Here is a 16,150-nt window from a genome sequence, read left to right as displayed (position 1 = left end):
TAATGCTTCCTAAAAAGCAACATTTTCGTTTGGTCCCATTATGTAGTAAAATCACTTACTGACAGAAACAAAAGGTAAACATACCTAGAACATGGACTAATACCTGAAGATATTTAACAACTGTGGATAACGGAGGGTTATGTATAAGACAATGCTTTGCAAAATGTAAAGCAGATTTATCACCAGGGAAGGGATAGGAAAGATGAAGTATGGACTGAAAAGTTGTAAAATATACTTTCCTAATTGGCAATTACAGCTGACACTTAAGACTGAGAGTTGGATATAACCTACAACCTTTTTTTTTTTAAAAGAAATTATCCCATATGCTCCAGAAGAAAAGTTTTAGTAGTATAAAGAATTTTTTTCTAAGTGTTCTTTTTCTAAGATTAAATAATAACAATTACTTCTGAAATTTGAAATGATAAAAATAAAATCTCATATATGAAAATGGTTTAAAAATGAAGAAAAAGTGCAATAAACAAAACAGGCTATAGTCAGTATTGTTATTTTTATAGGTACTTATACAATATAAGTTAACTCTCCTAAGCAGTACTAGGACAGACCAACAAAATCTTCACAAAGAGAAAAAGTAAACATTCAATAAATTCAATAAAACAATTGGTATCCCACTTGGGAAGAATATTAAAACTATATAGAAAAAAAACCCTACATATTAAGGAAAACTTATTTTTAAATAAGTTTTAAAAATCCAATTAATACAAATACAGTTAGGATAAGTTCGAATTAGTAGTTACATTTAACCTTTTTTGCCTTGACTGAAATGGAGCCCTTGTTGTAGTCTCTAGGGCCCAGAGACAAGTATAGGGTGTGTCTAGGCTCTGCTTGGAGATGACAGGTGCAGCTTGAGCAGGTGCCTTAGACCAGATGTCACCTAGAGGTTTTGTTCTAGATGTAGCCCTGGCCAACATGTTGATGCCAAGTTAAACCAGTTATCTCAGCAACTAAATTGGTTTCATTACAATACATACATCAGCTGTTCTCAAACTTCAGCGTACTTAAGAATTACCTGGGGCACACTCTAAAAATACAGTTTCAGACTATTAATTCCTAAAACCCTTGATCAATCTTTGCACAGCTAAGACAACTAAACATTATATGCCTCATGATCTGATGAAGAGCACAGCACTACCTATTAAGTATGCCTAAAATAACGAACTTGAATGTTCATCAACCTTTAGATCTAACTATCAGTTTTCAGGAAATAAATACAGGGGATAGAGGAACAGGTTAACTGACACTGGAGGAAGGGATCAACCAAATCCAGAATTTGGGACATTCTAAAGGACAAATAACCTTAATACTTCAATAAATCAATGGCATGATGGGAAAAGGAAAAAGGAACGGTTAAGACACTAATGAGATAAAACAGCCAGAACACCAGATTCAGCCCCACCAAAAATTCTCTTGCAGTAAGATGGGACAGACCCTGCAAACACTGACTTAGAAATATTAATAGATTTATAGATCTATCATTTTTTACCAAGAACTCAGAATGTGGAGGCTATTCCTAGATATCACCAAGAGATTTCAGTTCCAGCAATAGGTTATCCCAACGTACTTCCGCAACAGGGTATGTATCTTGCAGAAAGAAATTAACTTCAATTTACAACATAATGAATATGTAAAAAGTATCCAAGCACAAGTGAAATTTCTTTGTTTTGAAACAGAAAAATATACGTTAGATTCTATTTTAGTAACAAAATTCTTGGAAAGCTTTAATGAAATTCATAGATAATCTAAATGATACTGAGAGTGACAACTTGCTCTAAACCATCTATTTTATCCCCTCCAAATTTTATTTACTAAATGGATGCATTAATAAATTTCATGATAGGTAACCAATACTAGTATCAATCAGCACATATGTATCTTTGTGTACTTCTGAATAAAGATAATCAACCTGCTTATTTCCTCCGCTCTACTACGATAACTGAACTAACCATATCATTTACATTTGTTTTAAGTTCAAAAGCCAATACTTTCACTTTTCCTAAAAATTATACTTATAATCTCAAGACATAAACTATTTGAAGATAATCTTTAACCATAATATCTCTATTTTTAACTATAGTAAGTTTGGTCCTTAAACCAACATCTACTTCTAAACAGCTTTCCCTAACATGAAAATTCATGACATGACTTCTCAGTTTTTTAAGTTGGAGAATTGAAGTAAATACAAATTTTTAGCAGGACTATCATCATATTGCAACAAAATAATTACTATTCCAAAATACAATGCTCTAAAACAATGCGATCAATGATTCTGTACAATTCTTTAGAGAGGCTTGTTTAAATAAATTTGAAAAACAAAATCTTAAATACAAATATACTGTTAAAAAAGTCTCTAGTTAGAATGTCAAGGGATATAAAGAATAGTTACTTGCCTCTTGGGGCCTGCTGGTTCAAGTAAGAATCTTAAGTTAGAAGGACACTAACCAATCAAATAGAATTAACTGTAGACTGCTTTGTTGTAAAGAATATCACGCTAATATATAAACCATTGCCTGAGACTTAAAAATCTTTATCATGATCATATAGGTTTTTGTCACATTATAGCCTAATCAGCAGAAAAAATACTGTTATGTATCTGCAAGGGCAGCTTTCCCCATTCCGGACCAATGAAGGCCACTGCTTTATCTTATAGATTCAACTTTTCTTCTTCTATTTGGACTGCAATATTTCTTTACCTTTGTTTTCCTGGCAATGAGCATAAGGTAATTTTAATATTCCCCTATTCAAACAACTATTTAACAAGTATTACTAATATAAATTTGTACAGCCATTGATAAAGATATGCAAAATTACATCTCACTTCCCTCATTATTTTCCATATTAAAAAATTTTCTTCCTTAATCCTAATATCTTCTAGCTTAGAGTTTACCAAACTGTGCTCCACAGAACTCAGTAGGTATTCCTCAAAATTCGGGTTTCACACCATACCTCTGCAATGTGTGGTGCTGTTTGGGAAATACCATTTAACATGGGTGGGGGCAGGGAGGTAATAACTAATGTTTTTCTACATTGTCTACAGATCCACAATACACATTAACAAAATAAAGTCTCTAAGAAGCACTGTAATACAGTAAAAAAAGTTTAGCTATATTGATGAAATTCATTTGGCCTTTTTTCAAGGAAACATATTGGCATTTCAGGAAAATGAGTATTTCATACAGTACAAATTGAGGATTTCTACTCGAATTGATCCTGAATAACAAAGAGTACGGTGATGATCATGGTGGTAGATCAAAGAAGCAGAGACAGAGAGAATTCTCCCAACCCTTCGTCATCTGTCTGATTCTTAATTCAGACAAACCCCGTTTTTACCAGTAAACTTTAGTAGGATCTAAGAACTATATACACCACTCTAGAAAATGCCCAATAAGCAGCCTTCAACAAACAGTAATACAAACTCTAAATACCTAAAAATATGTATTGAGCACACGCTCACTGACTAATGTACCTATATTCCAATGAATTAAAATGAATTAAAATTTCCTTCCTTTCCAACTTTCAGTATCATTCAGTTTGGGAATAAAAAAGATTCACAGAAGAGATATACTTTTTCTAAGACGTTATTGATTTCACACACGTCCAACTATGAAAAGACTGAATTACAACAGAGTAGAGGTAGGATTATAAAAGACTACTATTTAGAAAGGTAAGTGCAAAAAAAGCACATAAACATTTTGGGGCAATAGAGTTCTTAGTCTGAATCCTCAGTGTAATTTTTATATTCAGTTAACTATCTTTGGAGCAAATTTAAACTGCTTAAAACATGGTTTTTAAGACACATCACTAACCTAAGTAAGCTCTGATTAGTCTTTCAACTTTCTCCACTTTTCACTCCTCCTTTTTTACAAATCTGCATGCCCTTTAAAATGTAACAGAATACCAGAAGATATCAAAATCAGGATTGTTCAAAATGAAAGGATACAGTTCATAAAATTAAATTTAAAATGCATATTTGAATTTATTTAGATACAGTTCTTCCAGTCTCCATATTATTTTTATTTTCCTTCCTTGAATGTTTATTGTTTATCAATTCACAAAAATGTACTATTTTATTTATGTATTTATTAGTTTTAAAGCATTCTTTCACTTAACCTGAAGTGATTCATAAAAGGCTTTCTCTTAAAAGTGATCTAAAAAAAAAAAAGAAGAAGTGATCTACATAGTGGGCACTAACCACAGAACACAGGCGTATATCCATCCTATTTAACTGATAAATGTAAACTGTCTCTATTGGTACATAATTTATGGGAGGGCTTTATCTACCAAGGAAAATAAATTCACAATACAATTGAAAATTCACTATGGTGGGTGGAACTCTACAATTAAGTTTCTGATTATTCTAAAGGTAGGTACATGTAAAAAAAATCATTTAATATTATAAGAAAACCAGTAATATATAATTTTTTACACTAAATTTTTATGAGATATTTCACCTCCTTTCCCAAAATTCAAGTTTTTTAATGGAAACATCAAGTTAACCTTGACTATAGTTGTAGTACTGTAATCAGTAAGATAAAACAAAATTCTTCAAGTATTCGGAATATTTACTTATTCATACCAAGACTTCAAATTCTTAACAGAAATAAGAGTAGCAACTTGTCCCCCAATCTTAGCACCAAATAGAACAACAAAAAAATGCAGAGTAAATCAGGTACACACTGGGTATAGATAGATACAGTAGGGCATAAATTTAACCATATGTAATTTCCAATTATATTTTAATTTCTTAAAATCATTTATGACTAACAAACTGAATTCATAACAGACTGATTAAACATTACTAAACAAGTCAGAAATGCAACTTTTTTGTTCAATCAATGAATGCCCCTAAAGCCATTTAGGTTTTAATTTCTCCATTAACAAAATGTGGAAAACTATGCCTTTTATACTTTAAGGATAATCTAATAATAAGCATTTATGGAACATATTGAGATGTATTTGACAAGAAAGGAACTAAGTGGAAACAAAATATATAGACATCAATAAATGATTAACATCCAGTTTTTAAATACAGTACTTTTACACATCATCAGTAGGCACTTACATTTAAAAAAATTAAATGCCAACATTGAAACAAATAATCTACTGTACTTTCAATTTTAGAAATCTATTGTGGACAATCTACAACTGAATAAATGTGTGTTTGATGCAAGCAAGCTAACTTTTGGCAAACCACTAAACTCAAGTCCTTATATTTAATGACTGTTTATATTTATATCAAAACAAACATAAAAATGTTAAAATATATACATGGCCAACAGACTAGTTTGCTCTTCTTTATTTAAATGTCTGTAGTATCATGAAGATGTATCATAAAATACTAGGCTAACGGCCATCCATCCAATAACAAAATTACAGAGGAATGTCAGTAAATATTAAACTTGTAGAGCAAATGAGAACACATGTAATGACAGTCTTACAATAGGTGAAATGAAAAAGCAGTTCATATTAAAAAATTATTCCAACTATGATTTATAAAACACATTATCTGCTCATCAGAAACCATGGTATTCAATTTGATACATGAAAGAGGGAACTTACAAAGTCACTTGACTTCTTACTATGAAGAGATACTCTTATGGTTAAGTAAAAGAATTACTGTGAAAGCTTTGCATCCTATCAGCTAGTTAAGATTTTTCAGAGGAAGGTGTAAAACCCAGCATAATACATGTCCTCTAACTGTGCAATATTACACCACTATGGAAAAAAAAATCTTTCATGGTTGGTAGTACCCAATTTTTGACCAGCATATTTCTTTTGTATTTTTTTAGAGGCCATGCAAATCTTCACATGGCTTTATTTTCCAAAACAAATGCTTCAACTTTTTTCCTAGTAGCCTAGCTACAACTCTACAAAAACAAACCTAGAGAGCGACATATGGAGGAAAAACAAGTTTAGCTAAAGACAGTTCAAAAAGCAGCTTCTAATAAGAGTATAAATCTCAAATTGATCTGAGAACAATGTAAAAAGTTGCAAACAACCTTGAAACTATATAGTTAGAAACAGCATCTATATAAGTATAATTAGTGGATGGTATGATCCCAGGACAGAGATCACAACTGGATAAACAAGATTTATGTAACCTGTAAGAAATTGGAAGTCCAATCATTTAACTCATTATGCTAAAATCCTGTTAGGATAAATGTAAATTCTTCAGAAAAACACACATCTCATGAATCATACATATCATATAGGACCTATGGATATTAAATTTCAATCAATCAATCAATCCATTAAGTATCAGACATAACTTCAAATGTGCATTGTAAACAGTCTAAAATCTAAATTGTTCGAATTGATTGCCAGAAAACCAGGACATGTATTAACAGTATTCCTCTCAATATTATAATGAGCAAGTGAACATCACCATAAATATGAAATTTTCTACTCCTCATCACATTACTAAGTCAACAGTTTTGGAGGTTAATCTTGTTTTATTTTGCTTCTTGTTTTAGTTTCTTATTTAAAAATGTACTCTAATACACAAGCCATCATACACACAATAGATAACATACACTTCTAGATTGCTGTGTAACTCAGTAACTACCACAAAGTTCTGTGAACTCTCTAGCTTCAAGCCTGAAGTCAGTGTAAGACAGCCAATAGAAAGTACACCTGTGCAATGACTACATTTCCTATTTCAGAATGCCAGACATAACACAGAATATCTACTTTGATATTGCATTTGGAGCAATAAATGCCAAACTCAAATGATACAGAAGCCACGTTATCTAAAAACGGCCATCCTATAATATCATTATTAAAAAATAATAAATATGAAGAGCATTATTTTAGTTTTAAATAACCACCACCAACTAAGGACCCTTTATGGGTAAGTAAACATTAAAAATAAAAGATGACCTCATAATAAATTACAGAATAAAAATATCCCTGGGAGAAAGAAATAAAGCTAAATCACAAAATATATCACCTAAATTGTATCACATACCAACTGAAGAAGAAACTTACTTGATTTAATAAAAAAAAGGGGCGGGGGTGGGGAGAATGAAAGAAAATCCAAATCATAGTATTTCCTTTTACAGTATCCCTAATTTTCCTAAATACATAATAATCATTTTGAACATTTTTTACTAATTCAAAAAAAAATTATTCTAAGAACAATCCTGGTCATTAAGGCACCAACATGTTATGTTATGCTATATAGAAACATTCTACTGAAAAACTACTCAGTGACACGGTTCCACACAAAAGGTTTCATTTTTCTAAAATCTTACAGTCAGAATTTAAAAAGGCAAAGGAGTTTCCAAAACAAAGAAAAAAATTCCCAGGGGATACAAAGTTTCATTAACTATCTTAACTCTTTTACTAAGCATCATCTTTCTGCTCCTCTGCAATCAATAACAATGTCACAAAAGAATGTTTATCAAGATGGGGGGAGGGGTGTCACCTGTAATAATTCTGTATGAAAAATGTAAACAATACAAAAATAGGTGAGGAAAACTTTCACGATCCTACAACCTCACTTTATAGATATTTAATGTTTCCCAGATTGAAACGAACAAGTTTAGAAACTGGTATGCAAGGTTTGTTTTGTGTGTGTGTGCGCGCGCGCGCGCGTTTGTGTGTGTGTGTGTGTGTTTCCTAAAAACAAATCTCCCCATAAGTCCCTTATTTCCAAATACTGTTCAAGAGTCACTACTACTCACCGCAAGTAATACTGTTTTAAAGCAAAGGCAGCGTTAGAACAACTTCTGGGAAAGTTGAACTCTTCAACAATTTCTCCCCACTGATTCTTCTCCGAAACCTGTTAAAAACACAGCCACGCTTGTCTGAAAATGCACAATCCAAGAAAACTCTAACCTAACTATTAAATAAATACCCATTCTACAGAGATCTGTAGATACTCAGGCATCAATGGGTGTTTCGGGTCGATCCGTAAGAGTTACTAAGCAAGAGCTGCTTGAATCACCGTATTTTCACCCAGGAACCCTGTATTTAATAGCACTTGTTTTGTTTGGGGGCTGGGGGGGTGTCTGGTGGGTTTGTTTTGTTTTTGAAGCCCGGACAATAACCAATCGCAAGTCCCTCTGTCGCCCCCTTTTAAATCTCAACGCGGTCGGTTTACACTAAAAAAAAAAAAAAAAAAGTTCAAAAGGATCAATACTGTTCCGGACAGCGACGTCCGCAGGTTCTGGGGGGGCCGGGGCCGGGGCCGATTCACATCCCTCTCCCAGATCTATCCATCTCCATAGGCCCTTCTTTGAGGCCTACAGCTTCTGCCTAGCCTTGAAGCCTAAGATGGCTATTTGGAGACAGGTCCTGGTTTCTTTTGTTAGCTGTATAAACCGAGGGCGACGGGGCCGAGGCTGTGCCCCCGGCTGCCGGGATCATTTCGCAGCCGATTATCGATGTGAAACCTGCCCGCGCTAATTTTGAGTTGCACGAAAACTGCTCTCAGAGTCTGTGTCTCCGCCTGTGCTAGAGCGGCAGCGGCGGCAGCACTGACTCGCGAGCGAGCGGGCGGGCGGGCGGGCGCGGGCACGGGGCGGACGCGGGGCTTCGGCGGGCGCCCCGCACGCCCGCACTCCCCGCCGCGGCGCTCAGACCCCGCCGGGCCGGCGGGGCAGCCGGCAGGGCGCGAGCCGGCGCCGGGCCGCCCGCCCGCCCGAGCCCCGCGCCCGCCGCGCGCACGCGAGCCACCAGGCCAAAAACAGCCCCGCCGCCGTCCGCCTCCGTGCCACCGGCTGCGAGCGAAAAGAACGCCTTTTACCCCCGCGAGCCACCCCCCTAGCCCCGAGCGCCCACTCCGGGGTCAAAGGAGACTTTTTGGAGGAGGCCAGCGAGAGGGAAATACAAATTAAAACTTCCACTCACCTTCGCGAATCCGCCTAAAGTAGTGACTCTGGTGTAGAGACCGTGAAGATCCAGCTCCTTCCCAGCCACCGCAGGGATTTTTTTAAAAGGCGACCTGCGGGAACGAGAAAGCCCCGCACTTGTCAGCCGGGACCCCACGCCCGGCCCGCACGGGAGAGCCCCGTTCGCCCCGGCTCGCCCCGGCGCTGCCCCCCCGGTTCTGCTCTCACCCTCTGCTGTGGTGGAACTGCCGCAGCTCGTCCAGGAAAGCGAGTCCCTTTCTCCGCTCGTCCGGAGGCGCCTTCCCCGTCGAGTTTGCCATTATTTTTTCAAAGGAGGTTTTAAAAAAAACCCAGATCGGTGTTTTAAAAGCGCCCCCCGCTCCCTGCGCTTCCTACCAGAGCCCGGAGCCCATTCCTCGGCCGGCGGCGGCGGGGCTCAGTCATGGGCCGGCGGTGGCGGCGGCGGCGGCGGCGGCGGCGGCGGCGGCGGCGCAGGGAGGGAGGGAGGGAGGGGGAGGAGGAGGAGGAGGAGGGGAAGGAGGGAGCAGGAGGCCAGGGGGAGAGGAGGGAAGGAGGGAGGGGAATTTCTAAAAAAGTTTAAAGAAATCGGAGCGAAACTAGAGGGGCAGGCGACTGCCGGATCCGCGCGAAGCCGCGGGGCGAGCGCGGCCCCCACCCCTTCCTTCCCTCCCTCCCCGCGGCCCGGCTCTCGCCCGCCTCTCAGCGCCGCCGATCCAGGCGGCTCGGCCTGGGGACGCGATTCAACATGGTGCTGCTGCCGGGGGCGCGCGAGCGAGCGAGCGAGCGAGCGAGCGAGGGGAAAGGCGAGCCGACGGTGAGGGGCCGGGGCGACCGGAGGCCCTGGAGTTTCGGCGGCCGCGGCGGCAGCGGCGGCGGCGGCGGCGGGGCTGGGGCAGGCGGGGCTGGGGGTGGGGAGGGGGAGGTCTGTGTGGTGGTTTGTGGAAAGCGGGGTGACAGCGTGTATTCCGGCCGCAGCTCCGCGGGGCCCTCGCACACATTCACGCGCGGCCTCGGCCGGGGCGTCCCCGGGCAGAAGGCACCGGCGGCAGCCGAGCCGCTGCGCGCCGCCTGCCCGCGTCCCTCCCCGCCAGCCTCCCTCTCTGCTGCCGCCAGCGCCGCCGCCACGGCCGGGCTGCCAGCGCCGCGCAGCGACCCCCGAGGGCCGGCCGCGGCACTGCGCCTGGCTCCACACCGCCCCGGCAGCTCCTCGCGGGGAACAATAGACTCGGCTCCGGGTTTAGGGTTCATCTGCAATGTGCCGCACATTTCACACGCACACAAAGCCGGCGGAAAGGGGGGCGGCGCGGGGAAACGGCCACTACCGGTTGTTCCAGGGTTAGGGGTGGAGGCAATGTTAGCGTCCTTGGCCCGGCTGCTGGGAGGGCTGCCTGGGAGTCCCCCGCCCGCTCGACAGAGCCGGTGTGGCGCTCGGGAGGGAAAGGCAGCTCCGAGGGGCAGCTCCTCACGCTACGCGCCGTTCACAGATTGGAATAAAGTCCATTTGTTACCCTTTTTTTTTTTTAAGGTGTAAATGAATCGGCTTTTCTGAGCCTTGTACTGGTGTTTTGGGGCCTGGTTAGCACATTTTCCAGGAATTATCCACAAACTAACTTTAGCAAACTATAAATTAAATACAATGTGAACTGTCCTCGTTCTGTGGAAATAAGAGTAATGCTCTTAATTCATCTTGCCTTTGGTCTTAAACTAGATTATTCTATGCTGAGTTAAGCAAACTGTAATTAAACTGGTTGGGAAGCAGTCTTTTGAACTTTGACAATAATAATTAACGTTTATATTTTTATATTAAGTATCTCAAAGATAGATGGGCTTAAACACTAAATGTGGAAAATGTCTTTCCTTTCAAATGTCTCAAATGCGATCCTCTTTTAGATATATTTGAGGGTTAAAAAAAGGTTGCTTAAAAGGGGAGATTCAACATCTCAACAAACACTACCTCCCAAGTTTGCAAGGGGTGCTGGAGTCGGCCCTTTGCTACAAGTGTTAATTATGCTTCACAATAGGTGAAACATTATTATTCCCATTTTGCCACCACGGGCAAAGTCACTGACTAATCCAAGGTCACAGGCTAGTAAATGTCTGGATGGCTTATTATTTCAGGTGGTGGTTCCAATGGGAACATTTATTTGGTGGTGAGAAAAATTATGTAACATAGTCCAGCCTGCTTCCGGCGCTCACTCTAGGAAACGGATTTATTTCTCAAGTAAAGTTTATCTTTTAAGTGGGGTCGGAATAAGGCTGTGGCGAGGAGGTTCCAGACACCCAAGGGCCAGTGAATGTCTCACAAGCCTGTGAGGGGCGGAGACCCGTCCGGGGGAGTGGAGAAGCCGGGCCGGACGGAGGCGAGGGGGGCGGGGTAGGAGGGAGACCTGGTCATTTGTCCTTTCCCCAACCGGTCCTCTTAGGGGTGGTGGAGAAGTGGGCCGCAGAGCTGCGTGGCCTGGGCTGTGCGGATTCCCTAAACGCCGCACTTGTGCACAGCCCCTTACGTAACTGTCAGCGCCGGGGATTCCCTAGAGGGGGTCATTCTATTCAACCATTACACACACCCCGGGCTCCTGCCGCCGCGCCGCCGCCGCCTCACAAAATGGCGGCGCCCATAGAGGAGACAGCGGCCGCCTCCTCGGCCCCATTTTGTGGGAGGCGAGAGATCTGTCAACATGGAATACCTCCGCTGAGGATGCACCCGACTTTAGAGATCCTGCTTAAGTGATGGAGCCGAGGGGATCTCCTTCGACAGAAATTGTCAGCGATTTCTAACACCTGTTTTACTTTTTAAATTTTTTTTTTTTTGAAGGAAACGCCAGAAGACCCTGGGGTAATTGTAACTAAGGAGAGAAGAGAAAGCTGCGGCTGACTTTTCCGGGGACTGGCCGCGGCGTCTTCGGTGGCTTTGGTTGCTCTTCTACGCTCTCGGGAGCTGAGGGCGATATTGCGGAGGGTCGCCTGGGCCGCCCGGCCCGCTCCGAGGGGACAGGAACCGGGCGACGCGGTACGGCAGCAAGGTTCTCTGTCGCGCCACTTGTACAGCGAGACTTTTTTTTAGTAGTTTTTAAATGTCACCGTCTATGGCCCCGTCGGGAACCCTAGTCTGAGTCGTGGGCTTTGGGATCTCCGGAGGCCACTGCTCCGGGAACTCGCGGTCGGCCGGGAGCCGGGGAGCCGGGGAGCCGTGTTGCCCGGAGCGGGCGGTACGCGCGGAGTCCGGTGGTCCCGTCGCCCCGGGTGGTCGCGCGGTCCGGCCCCGGGCCCTGGATGGTGTCGATGGGGCAGGATTGGGAACGAAGGCACATGCACGGAAATTTAAGTCCTACGAGTCGGGACCTAGAATTTCTATGTTAACAATGTCTCAGGTTAGACGTTGAAACGTCCTTTCTGGTATCCCACTCTGCAGTGGGCAAATCTGGTTGTCTTATCTCTCATTCAGAAGGCTGAATGGAGGGGTGACATTTTTATATTTTTGTTTTTCAAGGGGAGGTAGCCACTTTTAAGCTACTGACTGCTTCCTATTAGTGTGTTTTTGTGTATATACGCACATGTATATACAATAGTGTGTTTTGCTTTTCAGTACAAGTGTCAAGGCTAAAGACCTGGAGTGTGGTAGTAACGTTTTAATGCCTTTCTTTAAAAATTTAAAATGTAACTGGAGAACGGACTCTGAAAAAAAAATTCCTTTTCTGCAGAAGACGCTGTCATCTACAAAATGGATTCCGAAAGATGTCTGATGGCTAGAATTTAAATTAATTACACTTTGAATATGCTCTAGACAAAGAAAAAAACCTGGTGTTTGTAAGATTATTACATGGTTATACTTCCCCAATACTAGAAAAATGAAAGGCAAAAGTAAGCTTAATATATTAACGGTATTTGCTTGTAAGAGGAATAGAAAGGTTTAAGGAAAAAGGAGATTCCTCTGCTGAAACTTAAATACGCGTTACACGAATAATTTCAAATGTTTTTTACAGTTGCAGCAATCGTTTGTGTTTTTATATGATTTTTTGAGGTGTGTAAGTTGATTTTGACCTTCATATTTTTTTCTGACGCACAACTGCATCTTGATGCAGTTTGCGCCTCAATCACTAAGTTCCATGCCCCATCCTTTGCCACACCCAGTTTGCTACTCCTGGTGTGTGAATTACCAAGATACAGTTACTGATCATGTCTGTTGCTACTGATGTTCTTTATATTTAATAAATTTGGTTACCACTAATCAGCCTATCTCTTGCAAGAATGCCTTATCTTAGCACTCAAAGTACCCAGAGAATATTTTTTATGGGATTGCCCTAAAAGTAACCTTAGTGCATACCGGTAGTATAACATTTCTTTGTACCATATTGCGTTTCCTGTAGTGGGCAGCATAGAGCAGGTGGATCCTGGAAAAGAAATGTTAGAGATGTTCGACAGTTTTACGATATTCTCTAATTTAATAAGATATAAAAATGAAATGTACTTTGTAGTTTTCAAGCATTGATGGAAAACGTCCCTATAAAAATTACCAATAACTGAAAAACTCTATTCTTCTGTTGAAACTCTATTTGTATAATTTACTGTTCTGATGAGAAATGTTGGCAAAGCCTTTTTGGTGTGAAAATGCAAAGTTGTTTTTAATAATAACTTTAAACCCTGAACACCCTAATTAGAGGTTTCTATTATTTTATATAAATCTATGATCCTTATCAGTTTTAATATTATTTAACCAAGAAGTTGTGATGTTTAAACTTCCCTCAATTCATTCAAGTAAACTTAAAAAAAAAAGCTTTACCAAATTTCAAAACAGGCATGTCAGGTATATGATTTCAATAGCTGAAAAAACTTAATTGAGGAATTAATATGTCAATTCATTGGAGAAATTTTTGGAGTTTAGGTTGTGCTAAGTTTTAAAAGAATTGGTTGAACAAGGCTATTGAACTTAAATTTACAAATATTTTCAAAGATGCTCTTCAGAAGAAAGGTAAGAACGCTTTCACCACTTGTTGCTCTTTGCCTGTGTCTACTGCTGTATTTTTTTTATGTAGGCTAACTTTCTGAATGATTTGGGAAATCATCTTGGATAAGCTTTTGGGATTTTTCATTTGTTTCTTTTCAATAGACATTAGAAGTTATGCTTTGTACACAAATCCAATGCAATTTATATAAAAATAATATAATTTTTCACTAAAAAATGGTTTTTAATGAAATAAGACAATAACTAAAAAATTAAATTTTAGCCAATTATAATATGTGTTTGAGAAACATTCCCAAATGTGCTTTTGACTGGGAGTTGGTCTCATCACTTGTTTAGATCAAGTGTCTAATCTTGAATGTTCTAAATTATTAGGGTTTAAGGTGCTCCGCTTGTGCATTTTTATTTATTTATTCTCTTTTGATCACTGAAAAGAAAAGAAGGCCCCAAAGTAACTATGCTCATTATAGTATCATCATATTTTATAGTAGTTTAACACTTTGTGTATAGTATTGAATAACTTTGAAAGCTAGGAGAGTATAAATACTAAACCAAGGAAATATTTATTTTTATCAATGTAGATTACTAAATCATTGAGTAAATATTTATTGAATGCTTACCTTGGACAAAAGGTGAGGGAGGAGAAATTGACTTGGCCCAGAAGGAAATTATACTCCAGTACTAGATTTTTCTTAACTGCTAGCTATAAAGATTGAAATGAAATATTCAGACCATAGGGTTCGTATTTTTTAATACTTATGCAGGATCTTTCACCTAGAGTTAAATTCAAAATTCTGTTTCAAATAGAGACAGTTAAATATAATTATGTACAAAACAGCATTACGTTAATGTTAGGATCAATATTAGGAATAGTGTTATTTGAAGTGCTGTAAAAATATTAACAGCATTTAAATCACATTGTTTGAAAACTCAGATCCTCAAAAAATCTGATTCCAATAATTAACTTTTTAATTATGGGAAAGGCAAGGGCATGTTAAGTGAATGTAAAAAAATACGCTACTGAGCAAACAAACAGGAATTGTTTTCATGAATTTTGATTTTCTGTTTCAATTTTTTGGTACATTGACTCTTATGACATTGCATTTGCTATTAATTAAAAAAAAATTAAACCCCAGAGACACATTAATTCTTCATTTAATGCAGATTTAATTCTCGACTAGCTGTAAAGCTTAAGGAGTTGGCAGTCTTGTTGGTGAAACAATAAAATAGGAATTAAGCTGAAATGCAAAACTGTAATAATTAGTTTTCATAAAACTATATACAGTTTTTTTCTTTGTAACTACATGAGTCAGAGTAGTATTGACTTAATAGTATTATTTAATTTATATAACTTTTGTTTTTCCCTGAAAACATACCATAAACGATTCATATATAGCAGGGGTGTCCAAACTTCAGCATTTTTTCACCAAGGGCCATATGCGGTAAAATAAACAGCTGGGCCACTCACTCAAGGTAAAGTTCGTATTGCCTCACCTGGTTTATTTAAGTAAACTAAATATATTTTTGGAATTTGCTGCGGGCCAATTAAAAATGGATTGCGGGCCGCAGTTGGCCCGTGGGCCGCAGTTTGGACACCCCTGATACATAGCATCAAAATCAAAAGTCATCCAGGGCCAGTGTAAATTGTTGAAGCTTATTGCTGTACATTAAGGGAAATTCTAACCAATAGTTCAGTGGCAACAATTTTTTTAAAGTGCCATGGTTTTTTAACATGATTTGTAATATGTGGAACTCAATTCAAAGCTCTCTAGAATAATCTTTGTGTGATAATGTACATGAGAAAAACAGTTGTTTGGAGTACAAAATAACTGACAAAATTTTGCAGTTAACTGCAGTGCTTGCAGATAGTTTAAATAAAGATGAAAAATGCAAAAGTAATGTGCTACATTTTTATAACCAAATTTCACTCTTTTTAACAATACTAATATTAATAGCAGTTAGCCATTTGATGATTGATAACCTAAATAAATATGAGCTTAGATCCTATTCTAACGTCTATTACTTTTAACTGCATTTAAAGACAGATTTCCTCAGGGGTAATCAAGGTTTAAATGATGGTCATCTTGTTCCTCTGGAAACAGAAAAGAGCTTCCCTCTTTTTAGGGTGTGCAAGAATTTGTTCTCTTCCCACTGAACTAAATTCATCCTTTACATTGCCACTTGCTGCCCTCAATTGTTTTTCTGCTCCACTGAAATTGGGGCCACCATAACTAGTAGTAATACCAAGACTATGCCGTGTTGAGTGGGTGGGCTTGTCCCCATGGCAAATACTCTCCTTCCTACTCCATCCTTGTTCTCA

General features: G+C 39.5%; 2 protein-coding genes across 2 annotated transcripts in view; one reads left to right on the top strand and one right to left on the bottom strand.

The window, feature by feature from the left end:
* Positions 1-9,533, bottom strand: part of ARID2 (AT-rich interaction domain 2) — a 151,813-nt gene extending 142,280 nt beyond the window's left edge. The window contains exons 1-3 of the mRNA XM_081061166.1: positions 9,078-9,533; positions 8,869-8,962; positions 7,701-7,798 (exon numbers count right to left, since the gene is read on the bottom strand). Coding sequence (XP_080917292.1) covers positions 7,701-7,798; positions 8,869-8,962; positions 9,078-9,169 — 284 coding nt within the window. The 5' untranslated portion in view covers positions 9,170-9,533. The remainder of the gene's footprint in view (positions 1-7,700; positions 7,799-8,868; positions 8,963-9,077) is intronic.
* Positions 9,292-13,516, top strand: LOC308501872 (uncharacterized protein; the record flags this gene model as incomplete). Its single annotated transcript, XM_081058958.1, has 3 exons — positions 9,292-9,302; positions 9,453-9,684; positions 11,686-13,516. The coding sequence occupies 3 exons, from the start codon at positions 9,292-9,294 to the stop codon at positions 11,743-11,745; spliced, it is 303 nt and encodes a 100-aa protein (XP_080915084.1). The 3' UTR covers positions 11,746-13,516.
* Positions 13,517-16,150: the final 2,634 nt, after the last annotated feature.

The sequence above is a fragment of the Rhinolophus hipposideros genome, assembly GCF_964194185.1.
Source record: "Rhinolophus hipposideros genome assembly, chromosome: 9".
NCBI lineage: Eukaryota > Metazoa > Chordata > Mammalia > Chiroptera > Rhinolophidae > Rhinolophus > Rhinolophus hipposideros.
Note: the sequence above shows the minus strand (reverse complement) of the source record. Positions and strands in the feature narration are given on the sequence as shown.